A 25,488-nucleotide genomic window follows, 5' to 3' on the forward strand; every position below is an offset into this window, starting at 1 on the left:
CTCTCGGGGTTCGAAAACGGGAAGGTGTATTGCATTTTTTGCCTGATGTACTTTAAAACACTAAAAATTATTTAACTATTTGCTTTTTTTTTTTTGCAACTAAAGCTAAGAAGGAAAACAAAGCAAGCTTTTAAAATGCAGGCGACTGTGGCATTTAATTTATAAAGTGAACAAAAACTGGATTAAAGGAACGCTTGGATATGTAAAGGGATGATTGTAAATATATGTTAATATGGTCTACAGGTAAATGGAATAAAGGTAAATCTACCCGTGTCAATTGGAAACAGGATTACCATTCAAATGAGTGGCAGCTACGTCCTGGTGGGAACTGACTTTCAGCTCTGGGTCAGATTTGATGGCAATCATTATGTGGATGTCACTGTGCCATCGCTTTACATGGGCCAGCTTTGTGGCTTATGTGGTAAGTCATATTTCCACCAACCAGAACACCCCAGGCCTCCTCTTCCCCCCTCCCTCTCTCCCCCCACCCGGCCCGACCCTCTCCTCCAGCCATACCTTGCCAGGTTCCGATTTTCAAATGATCTTGCAGGGTTTGTGCACCTGAGAAACCCATTTGAAGTGAAGATGCTTCATGTTTTCAAGGATGATTCATGCTCACGGTATGCCATAGTGCAACTGTTCAGGTCACCCTGAATCATCCAAGGCTTATTTTAACTTCTCATGCACTGAACATTGTCCTTTCTAGCGGAATAGCATGACCAAGTCCATCCACTGCCAAAAAGCCTATAAATCAGCCTTGAAGCCATCCCTTACAATATGTTTTGATCTTGGGGAGGTGGGGGAGGGGAAGTTTGCAGGAATGGCATTATTTTTAAAGTTGCCGCTTTTATAGCATTTACTGTATGTCGAAGGTTAAATGTGACAGTGTTAATAACAAATATTGTGCTAATGTATGAGAACAAAACACAACCTCTCCTCATTCTCCACCCCCTATATAAATGAGGACCACCCCCACCAATCAAATCGTGCTCCACTATTTCTCATGATTTCAATCCTGCAGGCAATTATAACGGAAATCCATCCGATGACATTATTAAACCTGATGGAAAAGCAGCAGCAAATTCCATTGAGCTTGGAGACAGCTGGATTGTGCCCGAGAATGACACAGTGTAAGTGCCGATGAAAACAGACCGAGAGGAATACTTCACTTTAAAGTACAGTGCCTGCTGTTGCCAGTGCCCACCACGGCGCACGGCGCAGCGACGGGTGGTTTTTCCATCTGTCCCGGGGTGTTTTGTAATTCTTCATGATATCCCCCCATCTGGTAATCCAAAGTTACTGCAGGAGTCTGATAACTTCTGACTCCTCCTTGAGCGAGTGGATGAATTTCATCTCGTGGGGACTTCTTATGTATAATGAATATTCAGTCTTAAAGCAGTCCACGAATGAAAAGAGTCGACGATAGCGGTATTCAAATTCTCCAACTTCATTGGGAATCGGATAAGAAGTCTTGGGTTTAAATTACAGAAAGGAACTATAGGTTTGACCTCCTGTAGCGTCCCTGTAAGTAAGCTTTATAGAACCTATATCCTTCCTTCCAGTTACATAAATAGGTATTGCTGTCCACCATCAGTAGTGGGAGGGAGGGTCCATGAGCATAAGGGAAAAATCCCTAGGTAGTTGCGAACGAAGCTTTACGACACCAGGATCCCCAGCTCTGGTTCCAAGTGCACTGGAAGACCTACAAGGCCACGAAATCCCAAACAAAGCAAACAAAAGTTCCAGGACCTCAACTAGCAAATACTTCTGAGATGGGTGTTAAAATGGTAGGGCCACCGCTACACTTTTTAAACCTATAAATATGAAGGATTTTCCTCTAGAGAAGTTCTCTCTGCTGCTAAAGACATTTTCCTTTGCTGTGTTTTATCCAGGTGTACCAATGGGACTGAAGACATCTGTGACCCGGCGCTTAAAGCTGAAGCAGAAAAAGTTACTGCCTGTGGAATGATCACCGACCCAACAGGTAGTGTTAGACACACGCCAGTGTCTCCACAGACTAGTGAACCATTTTGCAAATTGTCCCGCCTCACATGCATTTACCTGTATATTTATCTGTGGGGAAAAGAGGCATTCCTAGAGATGGGGAGAAGTTGGAGGAATTAAAGTACACTCATGGAGATTGCAATTTTCAAATCTCCATGCATACCTGATCTGCACAGTGCACAGCCCGGGGTCATTCTGTAGCCACACACTTTGCAGGCCCCAATATTTCAAAGGGAAAATCCGGAGGGAGCTTCCCTTTCAAAATGGGCTTGTAGGCCCACAGGTATTTCAAAAAAGTGTCCTAAATATGTACAACTCTATAATATGTTGCCTGTATTTCTTCTGTTGCACAGGAGTCTTCAAGGACTGTCACGCTAGAGTGCCTCCAAAAAATTACTTTGATAGCTGTGTTTATGATATGTGCTCTACTGGAGGACAGTCAACTTCCTTGTGCTATGCTTTGCAGTCTTATGCCGAACAATGCAAAAAAGCAGGGATCTGTATAGAATGGAGAACCAGCACCTTGTGCCGTAAGTCTTCTTTCGTATGACTGGGAAAATCTTTAGACACACACAATCGGTTGCACAAGGCCTCCACGGAGTTCACTGAGCCAGGAACGTTTGTACAGTGGATCAGTTTGCATTAAGTAACCCTTGACAGCAGTGGATAACCTACTGCCGACTCCTCTGTTACTTCATCATGAACCACTTCATATGAACAGGGCAGCGAGGCCAGATGTTCGTTTAAATGTGCCCCTGCATTTTGCCCCCAACAATCGTAAGGGGCCCTCGATAGTATCAGAGGTCTCCAGCAGGATTTTCAGGATGCTGCTGACCGCATAACGTAAAGGATAGGAAAACAGGGTGACATTATACTTTAAAGTCACCATGTTTTCGAAACCAGTAAAAGGAGAAGGACACATAGTCACATGGACACTAAATGTGAACAACTAGCAAAAACTTAAAATAAACCTATATGAGTTAGCAAAACACAGCAACAGCTTTTCAGTGGTAGTGTTTGTTTGTAAAGGATTAAAAGGTATTTATGATATTTTTATAGGACTGTGCTGCTGCTTAGCATTAGCGTATTACCTTATTTGAATAAGAGAGTACCCCATAGGATCACCCCATAAACAATATGTATATCTGATTAGAAATATGGGGAACACGGAAAGACTCTCATTAGTCACAAACATGAGTAGATTTTTCTAAAATGCGTTAGTATAACTGTAAGTTGTATTTTTAACATGAAGATATTCGATACTTGTTTTATTGATTGCCTTTAGCAATATCCTGTGCTGGAGGCAGCCACTTTAAGAACTGCGGCGATGGCTGTCCTGCCACCTGCTCTGGGCCTGTCTCCTTGAGAAGCTGTGGCTCTTCCCTGGTGGAAGGCTGCTTCTGTGACGAAGGCTACGTGCTGAGTGGAGACAGATGTGTCCCAGAAAGTGAATGCGGCTGTACGGATCAACACAACAACTATTACCCGGTAAAAATGGCTCCCCAACCCCAAAAAAAAAAAATCACTTAGCGACACAGAACACCGAATTACAGCTCTTTAAAGGCTGATGGTCTTTAAATTCAACCCACATATAAAAGGCACCGTATAGAGTCAAAACAGTTCTGAGGATTCCCGAGCAGCGCCCGGCCAGTGATGCAAGCCCTGACACGGGGGGGCCAAACTCCCCATGCCGCATGCGCGAGAAGTCGTACAGCGCTCTCGTCTTTATTGAAGGTTCATTTTCAACCTGCCGGTGGCACTTTATCTGCAACGTCTGCGGATGCTTCTGACCTGCAAGACTTTGCAGGTTTCTAAAGCCTATTTCTGTGGGTAAAGCACTGTTTTTAATATTTACACACAGAAAAATGACTTTTAAATTTGGTCTCCCTAAGGCATAAACTTGCCAGGTGCAAATTGTCCTCCACTCTTTTGGCCCCGAGGACTCTCCTGTATTATTGATTTAAAAAAAAAACCCCCAAAAAAACCCAACCCTTCCGTTCTGTGTGTCACTCAACCCAAACGTTTACACAAACGTGTTAGCTTTGCTGTCAAACAGCCCTTTTCCCCTATGAGGGAGTGACATCCATGGTTTTAATGCACGCTTTGATCCTTCGCCTCTTGGAAATCCTCCGTCACGCAGTAAGAATGAATCTGTGTTCTGAAAATGTAAATACTGAGAACTTTTCCCCTGTGCTCCCTGTTTACCCAATAGGCTGGGGAAAGCTGGTTCACCCAGAATAACTGCGCTGAACGCTGTACCTGCAGTGGCAGCAACGTCATTTCTTGCACCCCTTGGGAATGTGGAGTCCTGGAGAAATGCCAGGTACAGGACGGTGTGCTGGGATGTCATGCAACTGGTAAGCTTTTCCTTTACCCTTCTTAAAAAACGTAAGCAGAGAGCAGGTCTAAGCCACAGCTTACTATTATTGCCACTCTGAGTGACCCCAAACCATTTTGTATGTATCGCTACCTTCACTCCTGCACTGCACTGACCTGACCTGAAGGTGCAAATAAGAAACAATGGTAGGAATGACAATGAGTTAACTCAATCTATTAGGGAAATGAAAGAGACCTTTTATAAAGGCCTCTGGGCACCAAAATTGACCCAACCAACAATTTAAATTGTGTTGCTCATTTGATAGCTTAAACCGGGCTCCTTCTTTTTCTTGAGCACTAAATGAAAAAGTGGCCACAGATTACAGCCCTACATGGGCTACTGAAAGTGTCTGACCCTGCTAGGTAGCAAAACGTTGTTCTGATCAATTCTCACTAGTGGGCAAGATAATTTAAGGGGGGTTATTTTCTAAAGCACGCGTGCGATAGCCAGATCGGGGAGGAGTAGCCACCGGAAGGGGAGGAGTCTGGGGTGGCACCGGGGCGGACGCCGCGAAGACAGCGTGGACGGCGAAAAGGTAAGGAGCCTTTTCGCTTCCAACTTCACGCCCAATAGCACAACCTTTTACGACGGCGCTACTGGGTGCGAAAGCCGGCAGCAATCGCACCACGGAGGTGCGATCGCTGCCGGCTATCGAAGGCCCGCCCCCCCCCCCCCCCCCCGCACCGCGCAATTCACGATGCTGCGGTGTCTTAGAAAATCTAGGCCTAAGCTAGCTGTTATGATTGCCTAGCAGGATGTTGAATCTGAATAGGACAATTTAAGAGCACTTAGGTGATGTTTCAAAAATGTTTATTAGGACTGCCCTATATAACTCAAAGACGAGCAGTCAAGGCTTTTCCTTCAAGTGCTTTTATTTACAGTGTTTAAAACAGCATTTCACAATTAAACCTTTTCTTCGTACTTCCGCAAACACAATTTCAGGCCAGCTATTCTCAGGGGGCTGCCTGATCCCTCTGTGCTCACCTAGTTTCAATTCACTTCACCAACACTTCACTCAGGTCAGTCGTTTGCAGGAGCTTCCCTCTCCTGGAGTCCCAGGGGCCTTATCTAAATCTTCTCAGCTGTGGGATCTTCCCGGGGGACTATCCTTTGCTACACTCGGCTTTAAGGTGGACCGGGCCAGATACCTGGAGCCAGTCTTTAAGGTGTTCTAGGGCTTTTGCATACCTGTTCTGTCACATACCTTCCCCCTCAGCCTCAGCCATACTAGAGTGAGCGTCTACCTGTGCCAGGGCTACTTCCCTCCCCGGTTATTCTTCACACGCTTGCCTCTTCCTGCTGGGACTTTACCGATAACAGTCTCTATTTCTTGGTCTGTCTTGGTTCTCTTCAATCATCGCTTTCTTCATGACTTACGGGGCTATTTTCTAAAGGCTTATCACACGCGATTATGACCGTATCGCGTGCGATAAGCCTCTACCGCACATGAAAAGGCCCTTTTTCGCGTGCGAGAGCATGCAAATTCGAGTCGGGGCCGGAGTCGGGGAGGGGAGGAGTCGGGGCGGGGGGAAGAAGGAGTCGGCTTCCTCCCCCCTTCCTTCCTCTTCGCTGCCGGCGATAACGTTACCAACGTTATTGTTGGCAGTAGCGAGCCGAATAGCACCACCTTTCACAAAAGCCGGCAGCGAAGACAGCGCGGTGGTGCGAAGACTGAGACTTTTGCAGACCCGCCCCCCTTCGCCCCGTTTTCGCTGGATTCATCATTCTGCAATGAATGATGAATCCAGGCCTTAGGTTGCTTGCAAAACAGTTTCTTATACTTGTTTGATATTTGCTTGATTATATCGCTCAAGCAGCACCCTCAGACTATATCAGGACTTGTGCTACCACAATGGTAGCCCGTCTGCATAAGCCTGCTCAGGACCTTTGTTTCCTTGTGACCCTCCTTCCTGCAACTATTAGCTCCACACGGCCATGTCAGTCCTGCTCCTTGACCGTTTCCCACTGAATTGCCATCCTGGCAGTCTTTGTCACCTTGGCCTTCCTATCCACTCTGGACTCAGGCCTGAGATTCCAGGCCAGAGGTTCCTCTCTGGGCCCTATGCTTCCACTCGCTGCACATCTTGCCTCAGGGAGGCTGCCTCAGCCTCAGTGCTTTTCTTGCCTTTTTTCTCTGACTTCAGCTGTTCTTCTTCAGGAATCCCAGTGCACTCTTGCTGTATTTCTTCTTTGTTTTCCTCTGTCCTTATCAACTCCTCTTCAGGCCTCTTCATAGTGGCTCTGGTCAGCTTCTCTGTATTGCCTCTGTCAAGCTTCTTTACGCTGCCTTCCTCAGGCTAGACCGTGCTGCCTCTTTCAGGCCATTTGGCAAGGCTCCACCATGATCTTCCTTGCACGTGAGCTACAGTTACTGTGGGTTCATTCCGTGGACTTCCCCAGCCTTCTCCTGCCTTCCACTGGGCTGTCTCTTGCACTTCTAGGTATCCTTCCAATGTCTGCTCCAGTGGTGTAGTCATTGCTGCCACTGGTTCTTCACCAGGCTTCGATAACGCCTTTCACTTTCTCTTGTATCTCTGGGTTTTCACCCAGACAGGTAACTCATAGGTTGCTACTCTTGCCTTAGTTCCAGGGGTTCCAAGCCATTCTCTGGTTTTACTTCTGGCAAGCTGGAGGTGCAGAGAGCAAGGCCTGCTTCAGCTTCTTTCTTGGCACATGAAGCTCTCTTGTAATCACTTCTGTCTTTCCTGGAGGAGTCGAATCCTGTATTTCCTGCTCAGTCATCTTTTAAACACAACCACAGCTGGCTTGTTTCTAGAAGGCCTTGCCCTGGTCAGCCTCTCTTTTCTTTTAAACCATGGGGGAAAAATGACCCTGCTTGCTCAGGTGTGCAAGGGAAAATTTCCTCTCCTTTTCCACATATTGAAACCAAATTAAAAATCCGGCTTTAACTTACTCTCTGGTCAAATGACTTCCTCAGGCAGGGCTAAGCCCCTTTAGCCCAATAAAAATGTAAGCCCTGTGTACTCATGCTTAACAGCACTACTTCTACACCAGACTACTTTTCTGTATAAGAACCATACAATAAAACTTTTACTTTCTTCTTTTTCTCTCTGGGCTGTCCCTGAGCCACTCTCCTCGTTTTGTCCTCTGTGCTGCTTCAGTGCCCGTGCCTTGCCTAGATCCATATCTTGCACAGGAAAAAAAACATTTCCTCTCTCTCTTTTCTTCTTGAGTCATGGATATCTGGCTGTACACTGTTTAGCTCAGAAAATCCCCCAGCTGCACAAACGCAGGTGGTCAAGGATTTCCCTTTGTTTATATTTACAGTGTTTAAAACAGCATTTTATATTTAAACTTTATCTTCATACTTCCCCCAAACATAATCTCAGGCCAGCTATTCTCAGGGGCTGCCTAATCCCTCTGTGCTCACCTGGTTTCAATTCACTTCACTCAGGTCAGCCATTTGCAGGAGCTGCCTTCTCCTGGAGTCCCGGGGGCCTGTCTAAGTCTTCTAGGCCCATGGTTATTATTCTTAGTTGTGGGATCCTCCCTGGGACTATAATCCTGTGCTACACTCAGAAGTTTTATCAGGCCAGATACCTGGAGCTGGTCCTTAAGATGTTCTGGGGTTAACTAGAAAGATGTGGTATAATTTCTAAGAAGTTTTGTTCTTTATTGTCTTCCATTTTTTCTTTGTAAAATGTTTCAATTGTAATTTGAAATATAAGCAGAAATAAAAAATTTAAAAAAAAAAAAGATGTTCTGGGGTTCTTGGATACAAACTCTGTCACATGCCCATAAAACTTTTTTCTAAATTTGAACTATTGACTTTTTTGTGACTAGGTAAAGCATCGTGCCATGTGGCAGGCGATCCTCATTACTTCACTTTTGATAAAGCAATGCATACCTATGTGGGTACCTGCACCTACACCCTGGTTCAGGTGTGCAACACTACCAATGTCATTCCTGTAACCATCAGTGGCAAAAATGAAGATCGCAGTCAACGTGGAGCCACATATCTCAAGGAAGTCTATATTGACGTGTACAATACCCGAGTCACATTACAGAAAAATAAGAGGACACTGGTATGTTGTATGGTTTAATGCTCAGAAAATAATAGTCATAAAATTGATATTTGCAAACATACATTAAACAATTTATCAGAAAATTTACTAGAGGGGTAACCTGTAATTTAAAATCACATTATCAAAGCATTAGCACCGTTTTAGTCAATGAACTTCCAATAACCATAGTGGGGCCAATATTGAAACATATTCAGCTAAGTAAGGGGCCTATGTACCAAAGCTTTTTTTCCTATTCTGTGTCTATAGGAAAAATAAGTCACTATTTGTCCAGCTAACTAGCGCTGAATATCGGTCTCTATACATTTATTCTACCTTAAGCTTTCTTAGACAGGCGAGTTATAAATAAAAATAAATATTTTGAGATGTCACAATACATTAGCATCCTCTGAAAATGGCAGAGAACTGTGGACATACCAATGGAATGTTTTGTTGCCTTGTAAGTGACTACTGCTAGTTTCCTGCACACATGTCTGGACAGTGGCTACCTGTCATTTTTTTTAGTGGTCTGTAGCAGTGGTTCTCAAGACAGTCTGGCTTTCAGAATATCCACAATGAATATGCAGGATGCATATCTGCATGCAGTGGCGGCAGTGCATGTGACTATATCTCATGCTTATCCACTGTGGTGGATATTCTGAAAACCCGATTGGCCCAGCAATCCCTGAGGATTGAGTTGAGAACCACTGGTCATATTGCCACAGAGTAAATTTTGAAATAACTTATGGGGAAATACAATATTTTGATACCGTAAAGGTTCCTTTTAATTCTCAAATTAATACAAACCTTCACTACATACATTCAGTGTATGGGAAAGAGCAGAAAGCTCGTTGGAATCAAAGGCCTGGTTTTCTCCTCTGCTAAGGAAAACGCAATGTTTCAGTAACTCAAGACTAGAGAGGCTACTCTGTTCTGAACCCACACTATAGAAAATGTTTAGATTCGCTTTAAATCTAATCAGCCTTTTTAATAAACTGATCAAGAAGACCCTTGTTGATTGAGAAAACTGTTTGTTACTATAGTTTAATCAGGAGAGGGTTCGCACCCCAGTAGAAGGCCGAACAAGAGGCATATCAATTGGAACTGTGGGAATCTATACTGTCGTGGAAACGGACTTTGGAATGACAGTGAAATTTGATGGAGACCATCACTTAGAAATCATTCTCCCCGACTCATATTATTCAAAGGTGAGGTTTTCTTCAGATGAACAGAAGACATAACATCAGTGTGTTTCAGTTGTGTAACTAGCTTTATCTCAGTCATTTCACTGAACTGATGAAATTATTCCCAGATTTCCAATGGTAGATTACATTCACCTAGGCAGCAAAGAAATCCAGAGGTGTCTGTAGTTAAAACACTTTTTGGATTTGTTTCTGGGGCCTTGGAACTTGAATGGTTAAATGACTGTGCTTATTTTAATTCTGAAATGTAACAACCCTTTTGATGTGATTAAGTTAATATGTGTTTGTGCGGGGTGGACATTGCAAAAGGCAGAGCTGGGAGCTGCCTCGAAGAGGCTGCATCTCCTGGAAGTCCATCCCTGTCACTGGTGATCCTGTGTGGCCCTGTCTTTATTTTAGAAAGGCTAGCTGCAGTGACATCGAGGAGGGGGATCCATTTTGGCCGCTGCAACTTGTGATTTCAGAGATGTACTTCCCGCCAGTCACAGGGAGGCGGCTGGTTAAATCCATTGCTGTGTCTGTGCTCGTAAAGCATATGTGATCTACAGTAGAGTCTTGTGCTCGTCCTAATTTTGGGACATAGGTGACTAGATTAGCCTTTCTGAAAATTTACCAGGGCTGGGCAGCTAAATTTAGGTGGCCCTGGAGGCACTGCCAGGATTGTTTGGAGGGTGAGAAACAGTGAGACTTAGCTACTTAGCATTGATCTTCAGGACTAGGCAGCTGTTTAGCCACCTAAATGCAGTTCTTAAATGGCAGGCCTAAATCTTGCCTGCTAGATTTAGGTGAATTTTCAGCCTTTTGCACTGGGTGCTTGCTTTCTTCAAAGTCAGTTGCTGTAATATTATTTTTTTTCTCTGTTATCCTGGTCCTTATTCTTTCTTGTCTTTTAGGTCTGTTTCTCACCCTTACGGGGGATAAGACCTGAGCCAGAGAGTTATAGACATTTCTTTATTGCTTAGGAAAAATATTTGAACTTTCCTGCTTCTCAGTTGAGCCTACAGTCTGTGGAGTAGAAACGTTATAAAAACATAGTGCTAGGTGTTTTGCTAATCTCCATTCATTTGTTTGCTGTAGGTGTGTGGCATGTGCGGTAACTACAACGGTCGGGTTGACGATGAGCTACTCATGCCAAACGGCCAACAAGCTCACAACGTCACGGAGTTTGGTAACAGCTGGAAAGATGAGCAGGAGAGTGATGCAAGGTAAACATGATTTCATTCAGCTGCCATGGTTTCTTTGATAGGAATAAATTGATGGCAATATATGTTATCACTATGGCACTCTAATTTTATGTCTATCTGTAGTTTTGTCACATAACTGCAGTACAGTGTTCCATCATGCTACTTACAAACCTTTGAAGTTGCTCTCTTTAAGTCTAAAAATTTTCAGGCTTGTATGGTTTATTGTCCTCCAGGTCTTTTGGAACATAGCTGTTCACCTTTAATTGAATTTATCATGAACAACTTAAATCCCTCAATTCCAACCATAATTCTTGGTGATTTTAATCTCCATGTTGATTCTATCCCACTTAATCCTCATTGTAAAACTTTTCTCGACACTCTTTCAGCTATGAGATGGGCGCAGATTATTACAGGGCCAATTCATAAAGCCGGACACACCTTGGATTTAATATTTACTAATAACACAACAGCGAATAATGCCATTTTTAAAAGTGATCCTATTCCATGGTCAGATCACAGACTGATTTCTTGTAAACTAATTTTTGACTCACCTACTAGTTCTCCTCTACCTAAATCATCTTTTACTTTTCGCAAAACTTTCACATTGGAAGATATGAGAAAACGTTTGCGCATGAGGGGTTTAAAAGGGTTAGGCGTGTATATTACATGTGTAACCCTTTTAAAATCTGTCCCTAAGGGGTAGATTTTTTTAAAATACGCGTGCACGTCCATGTGCACGCGATTTACATGCGTGCGTCAGTGCTCGCAAGTTACAAAATCGGGGGCGGCGTGCACAAGAGAAGGGTACGTTTTTGCTATATTCGTGCGGCGATGCATCGGGGCCTTCCCCAGTTCCTTCCCAGTCCACTCCAATTTAGGAGCGGACTACGAGGGAAATTTCCTACCCCCTACCCTAACCTCCCTTCCCCTTCCCCTCTCCTTCCCACCCTCTAAAAAACGATTTTAATTTACGATTTTCAGGGTCCGACCTGAAGTAACTTGCATGCGCCGGCAGCCGGCCGATGCGCGAGGCTCCAGGACAGTGAACAATGGCGCTGTCCCAGCCTGCCCCCGTCCCTCCCCGCCCAAAACATGCCCTCTAGCCCGCCCCTTCCAAGAGGCCCAGCAGTTGAGCGCGTCCCGGCCTTTACGCGCGTGGCCGGGCCTCTTGGAAGATTCGCTTGGTGCGCGTAGGGCCCGGCCACGTAAGTAAAGGCTGGGATTTACGCGTGCAGGGCTTTAAAAATCTGCCCTTAAGGTTTCTACTGCTGTTTTAAAAGATTCTTATTGAAGGAAACCTCTGAGAGCCTTCATCATTTTTAATTTGTAAAATGCCTTTTTTTAATTACATTTCGCATGTGAAGTCTCATTGTTAATTGACAATTGGTACTGAAATAAGCTGTGCAATATTCATTGAAGACATCACCATCAACAGCTCTTTTGTAGTAGGAGAAGCAGTATTATCTATATGAACATTAAAATCTTCCATTATTATCAAACATTCATATTACATTTGTAACTAGACCAAATGGTCAGTCATATTTATAATATCAGACATTACCATGCCCTTGGCCAATATATTAAGCAAAAAACCCAGGAGAATACTCTAATTAGCACTGTCTCTGTTGAAGAAAAAAAATTAAAATCTAAACGTTGAAGTGGTATCGAGCTTCTGTATATAATCAGAACTCTACCTTCTATGAACATGGGCCTCTTCAATATACGTATAGCCCGATGGGTAAAATTCATTAATTAAAACATTATAATGTGCATAATGCCATGACTCGGTTACAAAAAATATATCCAAACTATACTGTTGAATTATGACATAGATATAGTGCTTCTTATTTCTTACCGATCTAGCACTGACATATCCTGCTAATAATTGTCGAGATTGGGCATGCTGTTAATCCTTTCCATGGTTAACATTTTCATAACGCAACGGCATTAATACCCCCTCTCTACTAGAAAACCTCCTATTTACGGATAGGCCAACATACCTACCCTGACCTATAATAACAGGAATATTCCATGCCATTAATGGTATGGCAAACAACCAAATAAAATACATCTTGATTAAAAATTAAAAATTACCACAATGGTCCACTAAGGAGCATGCCCGTGATCCCGCAATCCTACCATCAATGGGCTTTACTTTGTAGGCACCCAGACCCATGTTGATGACGTCGTCTTCTCAGTGGGCAGGGCTGGCTGGCCTTGGGAATATCTCCCACACATTAGAGACGCTGAGAGCACTCAAAATGAGCATGCAGAGTCCGCAGTTAAAGTGCACAGTGCAGTAAATCTGGGGTCCTGTTGTCAACGGGCTTTTCTTTGTAGGTGCCCAGTCACTGATGATGTCATCTTCTCAGTGGGCGGGTCTAAAGCTGGTTGGTTTATCAGTTGCCAATTTGCCTTTCTTTTCAAGTGGGCGAATTACAGATTGTTTTAGAACCAAAAGCAGCTGGCGGTCTAGCAGGTGGCCTGGGACCGACCTCTTTCTCCTGGGCAGGTGGCCTGGGACCGACCTCTTTCTCCTGGGCATGTTCAATCATGTTCAACAAATCATGTTCAACAATCATGTTCAACAAATTATAATGTATTTTGTGCCTTATAGATGAAAATTGTTTCTTATGTTTTAAAATTCAAAATGGCTCATTTTAATCTCTAGAGTTCCTTTATAAGAAATTGAGAAAAAAATAAAACAGTTGGGTCACTAATGATATTAAATATAAATGTTAATGTGAAGTTATATATTGAAGAAGTTCTGTGCAGTTGAAAGATATTTACCAAAAGAGATTTCCAATATTACAGAAAATCTTCCCCTAAACTAAAGATTTAACAGTCTATTATCTCAGCCATTTTTAAGAGAGTTCACTCCGGTCAGTTGCATGGACAACTACATTGTTATAACTGCCTTATTCTTTCAGCAATAGTTCTTGTAAGTGATCAGCAGAGTGCTAACATAAATGTATTTGTGCCTTTATTGCAGTTGCTTGCCAGATACAAGGGATGAGCTTGGCCCTCCATGTACAGCAGAACAGAAACCAGCGATCGAGGGCCAGTGCCAAGTCTTACTCTCAGATGCCTTTCAACCTTGCCACCATCTGATCAGGCCACAGCTATTCATTCAAAACTGCATCTACGACATGTGCAAATACGATGGCATGCTCTCCACGCTCTGTGCCATAACGCAAGCCTACGTCGAGGCGTGTAAGCGTGAAGGAATCGCCATTAAATGGAGGAACAGCACGCTCTGCCGTAAGTTGCTGTCGAAATACAAAGCAGAAAACAGCGACAGAATTCATGGATGCTTAGGACAGTAGAAAGCAGAAAAGAGGGAGATGGTCAGAGAGAGGGCGACTGAGCAGACTGGGCCAAGTGCTGCTTTCCAGCTGACAACTGGTAGTTTCAGCCAGGTAATGACCTACCTGGCTAAAAAGCTTACCTGTTCAGTGGGGTGAGCAATTCAAACCTTGGGGCTTATCCAGCTAAGTGTAAACTTAACTGAAGAATCCCCTTTGAGTGTGGACCTCTGAATCTTCACGCTGTTTGCCATGGAGGTAATTTTGTCACAGCCTGCACAAATTCAATGGCAAATAGGTACACATGTTACAGCGGTTTTCATGGGTGAAGTACATGCATTCTTTCAAAATGAACCTACCAGAACTACCTGCTCACAATTACAACTGCTAAATTGTGCACAGAAATTTCTCAGCAAATTTTATGCGCATCCTTCTGGAAATGCAAAAAATATGTGCATTTGAGTGCAAGCTAACCCCGCCCCTGGAATGCCTCTGCTCTGTCCATGAGATGTGCACGTAAAATTTTATCCTCATATTGGACGGGTAATTTTGTAAAGGGCCATTTCTGAGTGCAAGCTCTATTTAATGACAGTAACTATAAGGGGGAAGGTTTAGGATAGTAATTATAATGGGGTCAGTTTGGTATTTGCTGGTATTAGGGCTGTAGTAACATAGATAGTAACATAGATAGCCCTTGGCTAGCTCTCGAGTTCTCAGTTCATCCTACCAGGCTGCTAGCAAATGCCCCTCCCCTTAGTTATTATTAATTTTAAAAAATTACAGATGAAAACCTGTTTGGCTGCACAGAATACAGGATTTTCTTAGCCAAGTGTGTTAATAAAATATGAGTATTGTTTGACAAGTGAGATAGAGAATGCTTATGGCTGTAATGGATCTGGGATTAAAGCAGATCCTTAGCAGGTTAAAAGCATTTCTTGGACACAGATAATTATTCAAAGTCGCTGTTGTGGTGCATGAGCTTTCAAGATTACACTGGACTCTTCCGCAACGTCGGACGATAAGCTATCATATCCTACGTTTTTTACGTGTATAACTCCTTTGAAAATTACCTCCCCTAACGAATCTCTTGTCACAGATCATTCTTTCACGGTTAATGAAGCTCCATAATTTCTTTTCCTTACAGCTCTGCCGTGCCCTACCAACAGCCATTACACTGACTGTGCTCCTCCCTGCCCACCCACCTGTAATGACATCTATGCATCTGGCACCTGTGATAAGCCGGTGGCCTGTATGGAAGGCTGTATCTGCGACGATGGACACGTGCTGAGCGATGACCAATGCGTACCCCTGGGCGACTGCGGGTGCAGAGATGACAAGGACAACTACTATACCGTACGTCACTCTAATTTTGCGTTTTTTTGTTCTACCAAATTTCTCTTTCTTTAAATGTAGAGGGGGGGGGAGTCAAATTTTCTTTGCGCTTTACACAGGAACAGTGAAAAGTTTGTTTCACTGTGATTCCACCAAGCCACAGAATGGAATCATAACATAACATTAAGGCATTTGTTTCAATTAAAAAAAAAAAGTGTAACTGTGTGAGCCCGACTTGACTGACTCCGGAAAGATGGCGCGTGAATACTACCGGAGCTCAATTTTATAGCATCCCTCACAGGGCTGACGTTTGCATACACGGACTTCGGCCATAATGTTCAAAGCTGATGCCTAAGCCTGCTTTGAACGTTAGTGGGACTGTGCGCGTCTTAGCGCGCTACGGGTGTGTATACAGTTATGCCTGCTAGAGAGCAGGTGTGAATATTTTTATGCGCATGCTTTTGAAAATCGAAAGTACACGTGGAAAAACTTTATTTATTTATTCAGTTTTTGCTCTTTAAATCCCGCCTTTCGTGACACTTCGAAGCGGATTGCATTCAGGTACTTCAGGTATTTCCCTATCCCCAGGGGGCTTCCAATGATTCCGCTGCTCCAGTTTGGCTCCCCAGGGACACCTCTTTGTCGTATGTGGGATAGCACATGTGAAATTGCTTCCATGCACAACCCCCGTATCATTTTCAAAAACTCCATTTATGCACATAAATGTTTTTTTTTTTAAACTATCCCACAGAGTACATAAATATGTACTCCCCCCACCGCACAGTAAAAGTGGGTTAGGAATTAAAGATGAGTCAAATAATCATGACATAAGCACATAAGAACATGCCATACTGGGTCAGACGAAGGGTCCATCAAGCCCAGCATCCTGTTTCCAACAGTGGCCAATCCAGGCCATAAGAACCTGGCAAGTACTCAAAAACTAAGTCTATTCCATGTTACTGTTGCTAATAGCAGTGGCTATTTTCTAAGTCAACTTAATTAATAGCAGGTAATGGACTTCTCCTCCAAGAACTTATCCAATCCTTTTTTAAACACAGCTATACTAACTGCACTAACCACATCCTCTGGCAACAAATTCCAGAGTTTAATTGTGCATTGAGTAAAAAAGAACTTTCTACAATTAGTTTTAAATGTGCCAAATGCTAACTTCATGGAGTGCCCCCTAGTCTTTCTACTATCGAAAGAGTAAATAACCGATTCAAATCTACCCGTTCTAGACCTCTCATGATTTTAAACACCTCTATCATATCCCCCCTCAGCCGTCTCTTCTCCAAGCTGAAGAGTCTTTCCTCATAGGGGAGCTGTTCCATTCCCCTTATTATTTTGGTAGCCCTTCTCTGTACCTTATCCTTCGCAATTATATCTTTTTTGAGATGCGGCGACCAGTGACCATGATCCTTAACCTTGCCTCCAGTCTGAATACTAGCCAAAGGCGGAGTTTATATGAATCCAAGAAGCCATCTAACAATGGAGCTGTCCTTGAAATGAAATCAGGGTGAAAATGGAGAAGTCTCTGTTATGGCTGTCATTGAATTAATTCCTTCCCTATTTTCTTGACCGTGTTATTGTACATTAATAGCAATCATCATTCACAATGCCATGGGCGAATACCCAGCTTAGAGGCAGGGTTTAGCACTGTGATTGCTGATGATTTCTTGGGGTATCTAGACCTGGATAAGTTTGCTTCTGAATGGGCCTCTTATACTGTTATTTCTGATGACATCAACCAGCACTTTTAATGGTGCATGGATTAATGTTCTAGCCATTGTAGCCGCCCCTTAAGGAAATGAAATTCTCTACGGTTAGGAAACGAGTTCCTTGGTTCTCGGAGTAGCTCATTAGACAGAAATGGCTTACGAGAAGGGCCGAGCGGTATTAGCGTAGCCACATGACTGACTCTGCGAAAGCGAACTTCATTCAGGCATGTTCACAGTATCGGACTATTTTTGCTTCACATAAAAGGTCTTATTATATATCATATTTGCAGTCATTACTCAATTGCCGCCACAAACCTTTTGAAATAGTTAACAGATTGACTCAGCCAGCCTCCGACAACTCAGCGATGTCTAGTTTTGGATTGTGAACTATTTGCTTCTCTTGGACAAGGTTTCTCTAGCGCAGCCAGCTGCTGTCGTTAATTTTAGTGTTTCTACACCCACAGAGACTAACTCGAGTCAATCTCTGGTCTCAGTTTAAGGTCATTTCTAGCTCTGAAGTGGAGAAGACACTAAAATTGCTTAGGGCATCACATTGGCCACTCGATCCTTGTCATGTTGGTATCTTGCTTGTTTTGCAGTCTCATTTTTTAGATATTATTACTGCCATTGTAAACTTATCCTTTACCCAGGGCGTTGTTCCCTCCTTTCTGCAAAAGAGCTGTGATTACACCAGCATTGAAAAAGGCCAATTTACCTGCTGACTCAGTTTCCAGTTATAGGGCTATCTCTAACCTCCCCACACTCACCAAACTCATGATGAAGTTAATCACAGCTTACTGATTTCATACAGACCCATAATATTTTGCATCTAAGCCAGTTTGGTTTCTGTGCCAATCATAGCACTGGAAACTCTCGTTAGTTTTATCAGATTACATTGATTTTGGTGCATTTAAACCAGGGGAAATCTATCATCTTGGTTTCCATGGATATTTCTGCTACCTTTGACAATGCAGACCATTCTTACCTCTTGCGGCGGTGATATTCGCTGTGCAGAGATGGTGGCATATTGAGCTAGTTTTTCCCGAGATCATTGACTGCTGTGAGTAAGACAATAGTTAGCTGTATGTCAGGCAAAATGGTTTGAGTTTAGATCTTACTAAAACCGAACCACTGTGGTTAAGTAAGCAACCCTTTCCATTCTGTTTGTTTGGTGTTACTGTTGAAGGTGTGCTTCTTACTTTTCCCATCATTCATTATCTTGGTTTCTTAATAGATTCCATCTTTTCTTTCAAGCCTCAGCTTTGTGTTGTCATAAAATCATCTTTTTTCAAACTCAGAGTGCAATGTGCCACTGGCTGCGGTGTTCAACCTGTGTCCCTTACCACTACAGTCTGGGTCCTTAGGCCACAAACCGCCGATGAAGCTGCATGCATGTCTCCATGTTAAAGGTTCAGTGGTAGGAGGAGTCTCCATGGCGATCCTCGATGACATCAGCTTCCTGGTGTATTAAATGCGGCTCCCACTCCTGATCTTTGCCTCAGCAACAGGTCTTCCAGTGTTCCTGATGGTGCTAGTTGCTCCTGTTTCATCCTGCTTCACTGTGTTCCAACATTCCAGTCCTGCCTTGCCATTATTCCAGTGACTTGTTGCCCTGCCTTCATCCTGTGTCCCAGTCCTGCCTTGCCATTATTCCAGTGACTTGTTGCCCTGCCTTGATCCTGTGTTCCAGTCCTGCCTTGCCATTATTCCAGTGACTTGTTGCCCTGCCATGATCCTGTGTTCCAGTCCTGCCTTGCCTTGTTCCGGTGTCTTGTCTGCACTACCCTGTTCTGTGGGCCTTATCTGGTTGGTTATGTCCTATCTGGTTGGTTATCTCTCATTAGACAGAAATGGCTAATGAGAGATCTGGTTGGTTATGGCCCTATCTGGTTGGTTATCTCTCTGATGTGCTCCTCTTCTCTGTCTCCACCATCCTGGATTACTTCCCTGCCTTGACCATTCCCTGGATATCGTCTCTGCTGTCTGCCACCTGTTTTGACCATTGTCTGGATATTATCTCTGCTGTCCGCCACATGCCTTGCGCATTCCCTGAACATTGTCTTGCCTAGACTATCGCCAAAGCTTCAACCTCATTATGGTTGGTTTTCCCAAGCCCTGCTGGTTCCCAGAACCCAAGGACTCAACCTGCGGAGAAGGGGTCTAGTTTAGGTGAAGACTTTGTACTTCTGTTCCACCCGGTGGGCATCTCTGCTTCTACCTTCATGTCCTGACCCATACCTTATGGGCTATGTAGTACCAAACTCACATTCTTCTATTTCGTGACAGAGTTATCAATTCTTTAAAATATTTGTCTATTGCTTATTTTAGATCTACAGTTCAAGCTTTTATTTTGACCACAGTAGACTATTGTAATTGTTTACATGTAGGACTACCTAAGTACATCCAATTAAAGAGCAATTACTCCAGTGCTCCAACAACACTGGCTTACTGTCACTCAGAGGATTCAGTTTAAGCAGGTAACCTTAGTCTACAAGGATCTTCAAGAGCATAGTCTTGCCATTTGGCAAAAAAGTGGATAAGGTATGTCCCTCAGCATACCTTAAGGTTTACTGACAAAGGTTTACTATTAGTTCCCACCATGAAAACTCTCTGCTTGCAGGCTATGTGTAAGAGGGTGTTTTCTGTCATTGGCCATATTTTTGGAACGAATTACCCTTGGAACCTGGGGATATCACTGATTCTAAGTGTTTTAGAAAAAAGCTGAAAGGATCTGTTTTGTTTTTTTTAGGCACTAAGGTTTCTATATTACGCTTGGTTTAATTATTATTTGTTTGCGTGTATGTTTTGGTTTGTTATTATTTGTTTTTAATGCGTGTGTTTTGCTGTAAACCACCTAGCATGATTGTTCCATTATAGGCGGTATATAAAGACTTTTAAATACATAAATAAATAATGATACATGGGTCATATTTTTATTGTGAACATCCAAGCAGAATTTCTGGTAGAAGAACAAATTCCTTCCCTCCTGGCTACTCTGATTCAACCCTGCTGCTGGCAAATCGCTGTGTAGCTGAAAGCCAGGCTCAGAATTAATGAGCTTCTGGGTTTCTTAATGAAAATATTCATTTCTCTGGCACTTTTGTTCAAAAAAATGCTATCAACAATGCAGAAGAACGATTAAAGTTTTGCTCCAGTGCAAACAATTGATTGAATCTTGTACTGCAGTTTTCCCACTGGGAAATTTTCATTGACTCAATCTGGAGCAATATTAGCACCGCAGTGTAACTTTTTGATAAATTTGTACCATAATGTCTGAATTTCCATTGGGTTTCACCTAATCCATGCCATCAGAAAATCAAAGGCAGCTTACAGCATTATTATAGTCCAGATACAATATATTCCTGCCCAAAAACAGCTTACAATGAAAGCTGGCACCTGAGCAATGGGGAGGTAAAGTGACATGAACTCGGCGAAAGTGCAGGGGAAAAGGAGGGAGCAAGGTGGGGGCCGGGCTTTAAAAGGAGCTGTGGTGTGCGCGCGTCGCGCCCCGATGATGTCGCTCCCGCTCCAATGGGACGGGAGTGGCGTGTGGGGGTCGTGCGTGTGCGTGGCCCAAAAAGGTGATCAATGTGAAGTCGGGGCGCGCATGCCTAATCGTGGCCTCGCTGTTACTTGTGGGCCGTGGTGCATGGACTGCGAATACCCACGCCCCCTCCTTCCCCGGAACCATAACCCCTGACAAAATGAAGCAGAGACTCTGATGGATGAAAAGGCCGCAGCTTTATTACAACATTATTATCATAACAATAAACTACTCTACCCTGCATGAGCCGCTTTCCGCCTTCTGACACAAACCGTGTCCCCGGTGCCACCCGCCGTGTCGCCTAGCAAGGGAGCCCACCCAAGGCCTACCAATTCGGCCCACCGGCTCGTACATCCGCCACCAGCATGAGGTAGTGACACTTGCCTCATGCTCTCCCTAAAGCTGCAGCCTCTTCAACTTAAGGAAAGATTCGAGAGTTTCCTGTATCGCATTATTGAAAAGGTCATAGCCAATATCCGAACGGTGAATTCAGTTGAACCTGTACAGCCCTTCGCAAAGATCGTCAGCCCAGTCGTGTAATATATGGAGCCCTCCTAACCTCTGGACTCATCACACCGCTTGCTGGTTAACCTATTATGACCTCTTGTCCATAATTTACTATCGTGCCATTTTAATCAATGGATGATATCATGCCTCAGGGATCTGTACTTGGACTGGTGCTTTTTAATATATTATTTATAAATGATCTGGAAAGGGATACGAAGAGTGAGGTGATCAAATTTGCGGATGACATTACATTATGCAGAGTAGTTAAATCTCAAGCAGAGGATTGATGAATTGCAGGAGGACCTTGTGAGATTGGAAAATTGGACATCCAAATGGGAGATGAAATTTAATGTGGACAAGTGCAAAGTGATGCATATAGGAAAAAAATAACCCTTGCTGTAGTTACACAATGTTAGAGCTCTAGGCATCATAGTGGATAATACATTGAAATTGTTGGCCCAGTGTGCTGTGGTGATCAATAAAAGCAAACAGAATGTTATGAATTATTAGGAAGGGAATGGAAAATAAAATGGAGGATGTCATAATGCCTCTGTATTGCTCCATGGTGAGACCGCACCTTGAATACTGTGTGCAATTCTGGTCACCGCATCTCAAAAAGGATATAGCTGCACTGGAGAAAGTGCAGAGAAGGGCGGCCAAAATGATAAAGGGGATGGAACAGCTCCCCTATGAGGAAAGGCTAAAGAAGTTAGAGCTGTTCAGTTTGGAGAAGAGATGACTGAGGGGGGATATGATAGAAGTGTACAAAACCATGAAAGGACGAACAAGTTAATGTAAATCAGTTATTTACTCTCTCAGAGAATAGAAGGACCAAGGGGCACTCCATGAAATTAGCAAGTAGCTCATTTAAAACAAATCAAAGGAAATTCTTTTTCCACTCAGCGTATAGTTAAACTCTGGAATTCATTGCCAGAGGATGTGGTTACAGCAGTTAGTGTTACTGGGTTTTAAAAAGGTTTGGATAAGTTCCTAGAGGTTAAATCCATAAACTGCTATTATGGTAATTGTGATCTATCTAATGTTTGGGTATTTGCCAGGTACTTGTGACTTGGATTGGCCACTGTTGGAAATAGGATACTGGGCTTGAAGGATTCTTGGTCTGACCAAGTATGGCATTTCTTATGTTATGTTCATGTCCAAGGTCAGTTTGGGAGCTGGGATTTGAATCCTGATTTCCGTGGTTCTCAGCCCTTTGCTCTAACCACCAGACCACTCCCTCCAACAGCTCAGCTTTCAAATGCTCATTCTTTCAGTGGCTATCAGGAACTTATTTTATTTTTTTGCTCAGATCAATGACTGGATGAATTCTTGAATTGATCTTCTAGCTGATCCAAATATCATTTTAATAAAATTACTGCATTTTAATGAGAAAATAAGAAGTGGGGTATTCTAAATGAATAAGTATGCTCAGTATTTTTAGAAATGTTTGTACAACTTGCAGTTCTGTGTTAGTGGAATGAAATGCCGTAATAGAATAAAAAGCGAGGTTATTTTAGCGGCTTGTTATATTCCAGGTTGGTGAGAGCTGGATAACACCACACTGTGTCCAAAAATGTCAGTGCAAGAAGGGTGGCGAGATCAAGTGCAGAAGTTATGGTTGTGAGCCGGGTGAGAGCTGTGTTCTGAATAACAAAGGAAATTATGCCTGCAAACCAACAGGTAGGTAAAATTTATTTTCACATCCTCTACACATTCAGTACTATTTCTGATATAAAAGTATCCTTTTGGCATTAAAACAGGGACCTCAAACACCTTAACCAGAATGATATTATACATGGATATGGAGATGCTGCCTCCTTCATGGCACCATCCACTGAAAAGCTTTGCATGGCCACGAGGAATCCCTGGACCACCTGCAAGAATCCTGGAACAGCTCTGTTCCTCTCAGTGAACTTAATGTGGGAGAGAGCCACATGCCATTGCATCTGACCTGGGCATTTCCACGCCCATCTGTAGCATTTCATTTTTTGCCCCTGGCACTGAAGGTTAGCTCACTGGCACTGAGAGGGGAGAAGAGGGGGATTGCAGGATGTATCGTGAAAGCCAGGGGAAAAGAATAACTAACTTTATATATATATTTATTTTAAAACTTACAGCCCACATTATACAAATAATGCTGTTCTCAGCAGGTAATATCTTTCAACAAACAAGACTGAAAACAAAGTACAGACATAAAACATAATAATAAATAATCATACCTAAAACTTAATAGGTAACTTCAAAAAATTTAAATGTAACCCCCTGACTAAAAGCTGAGATTAAAAAGTAAGCTTTCCAATACTTTCCGAAAGATTGTACTGGGACCATGATTTTGGGGAGTGAGTGCTATAAAGAGGGCCCAACAACAGAAAACATGCACTTTCTGGAATCCTGAAGGCGAACAAACTTGATCACAGGAATAATTCCTTGTGATTTCAGAGGGCAGGAGTGGCAACATGCCTTATTATTTTCTCTGAAAGGCATTAAGCGCTTTGCATCTGCATAGTAAGAATTTTCAAACTGGACCTGTAACTTCAGGAAGCCAGTCAAGCTCTTTCAGTCTTGACAATATATGATCCCCTGACACGACAACCCATAATCAAACGCGCAGCGGCATTCCGCAGAATCTGACGAGCACAGATTCTTCAGAAGACTTTTGAAAAGAGCACTCCAATAATCAATTGTCCCTAGGACCAAGGATCACTCAGCAGTTCTAAAACCATTTTTATCAACCAAAATTCTGATCTCTCGGATTAAACGCGGTTTATGAAAGGAGGAGTCTTCAGCACAGCATTAATCTGTTGGCGCACGGGCAGCCCAGAGCTGAGAGGCGCCAACAAGGCGAAACATTCTCTAACCGCTCCAAAACTTGTGACGTAACAGTTGATTTACAGCTGAAGCAGCAGAGTTCTGCATGTTCAGCACCAAATGGTCGCCCTGCATCCAAGTACTGCTTGCATATGTGCATGGAGCTAACTGACTTTACAGTACTAGCTAAGGGGGTAATTTTCAAAAGGAGTTAACGTGCGTAAATGTAACGGCTATTGTAGCAATTTTCAAAAGCCAGTTACTCAAGCAGCGTGCACCTACGCGAGTTAAGTCCTATGGCCAAGTCAATGGAATATGTTGTAGCAATTTTCAAAAGCCCAATTACACGGGTAAAGTGCATTTCCTCCAGTGAAACCCAGTTTTTTGCGCATGCAAACGCTTTTTAAAATCAGGCCCTATATCTTCCTGTAGATGGTATTAAATAAAGCGATGATTGTTGCCAAGCAGGCATAAATAAAGATTAAACAAAATCACAGGGATGGCAGAAGCTTGGGGCCCTCCACAGCGCAAAGTCTGCCACGAGGAAACGTTTTCACCTAACCTTCACGTGGAAATAATGATCCGAGCCACTTCATTGCACTGCAATTTAAAAAAAAAAAAAAAAAAAAAGTTAACTTACCTTTTTTGGAAGGAAGGAGGCTAAAATATTACAGAAAGGAGAAAGGAAAAGGAGGAGCTTGATCTAAAAAAAAATCTGAGAACATTGTGTGAGCTAATTGCATATGTATTAGAAGCAAGGACCAAGCTTAGAAAGGCCAAGTTACCAGATCTGCGCTAGAAGATTTTTTTTTTTTTTTTGTGGATTTCAAATCTCATTATTGTTATTTGGCATCTTCTATTATTTATGGCAAAGAACAATTTTCATGCTGCCTGAAAGGGCAGCCCCCTAGCATGCAGCCAGTTTCAAAATAAAATACCAAATGTTCGTTCAGAGGCACTGGGCACATTGGCCTTCTACCCAGCTGCAGACAGTGCAGGGTTACAGGCAAGCCAAAATCACCGCTCCTGCTGTTGTGCGCGACGTGCATGCATCCCCAGCAACTAAGAGGGCAAATTTTCAAGCCAGTTTCCTTTATTTTAAATTTCAGTTGTAATTGAGAAACACGGTATTGGAACTGTGTACAAACCTCTGACACACATTTTACAATACAATAAAATTAGCATCCAACTAAGAGGATAGTAAGACCATAGGGATTTTCCTTTCTAGGCGGCTTTTAAAGCTCACTTTTATTTTTAAGCCGTGCAATCCTGACTTCTACAAAGCTCTCCGATACCACTCACCTGCCCAGGGGACATCCTGTTCACCTCTCACGCTTATAGGCCGATGCAGAAAGATGTGTTCATTATTGTTATTTGGCACCTTTTTGCCTGAATTTCAGTGCGTATTTTCTGCACGAAAACGTACTCCCCGTGCAGCAAGAAGGTTGTGCGCCTGGAAAATGCGCGCTCCGAATCGGGAGGTAC

General features: G+C 43.1%; 1 protein-coding gene across 1 annotated transcript in view; it reads left to right on the forward strand.

Moving 5' to 3' along the window:
- Nucleotides 1-25,488, forward strand: part of LOC115099616 (IgGFc-binding protein-like) — a 277,960-nt gene that overhangs the window by 238,016 nt on the left and 14,456 nt on the right. Inside the window, exons 75-86 of the mRNA XM_029617348.1 lie at nucleotides 244-421; nucleotides 1,022-1,130; nucleotides 1,893-1,987; nucleotides 2,361-2,534; nucleotides 3,290-3,492; nucleotides 4,217-4,361; nucleotides 8,186-8,427; nucleotides 9,447-9,611; nucleotides 10,683-10,810; nucleotides 13,782-14,050; nucleotides 15,239-15,447; nucleotides 22,731-22,875. Coding sequence (XP_029473208.1) covers nucleotides 244-421; nucleotides 1,022-1,130; nucleotides 1,893-1,987; nucleotides 2,361-2,534; nucleotides 3,290-3,492; nucleotides 4,217-4,361; nucleotides 8,186-8,427; nucleotides 9,447-9,611; nucleotides 10,683-10,810; nucleotides 13,782-14,050; nucleotides 15,239-15,447; nucleotides 22,731-22,875 — 2,062 coding nt within the window. The remainder of the gene's footprint in view (nucleotides 1-243; nucleotides 422-1,021; nucleotides 1,131-1,892; nucleotides 1,988-2,360; nucleotides 2,535-3,289; nucleotides 3,493-4,216; nucleotides 4,362-8,185; nucleotides 8,428-9,446; nucleotides 9,612-10,682; nucleotides 10,811-13,781; nucleotides 14,051-15,238; nucleotides 15,448-22,730; nucleotides 22,876-25,488) is intronic.

The sequence above is a fragment of the Rhinatrema bivittatum genome, chromosome 9 (assembly GCF_901001135.1).
Source record: "Rhinatrema bivittatum chromosome 9, aRhiBiv1.1, whole genome shotgun sequence".
NCBI lineage: Eukaryota > Metazoa > Chordata > Amphibia > Gymnophiona > Rhinatrematidae > Rhinatrema > Rhinatrema bivittatum.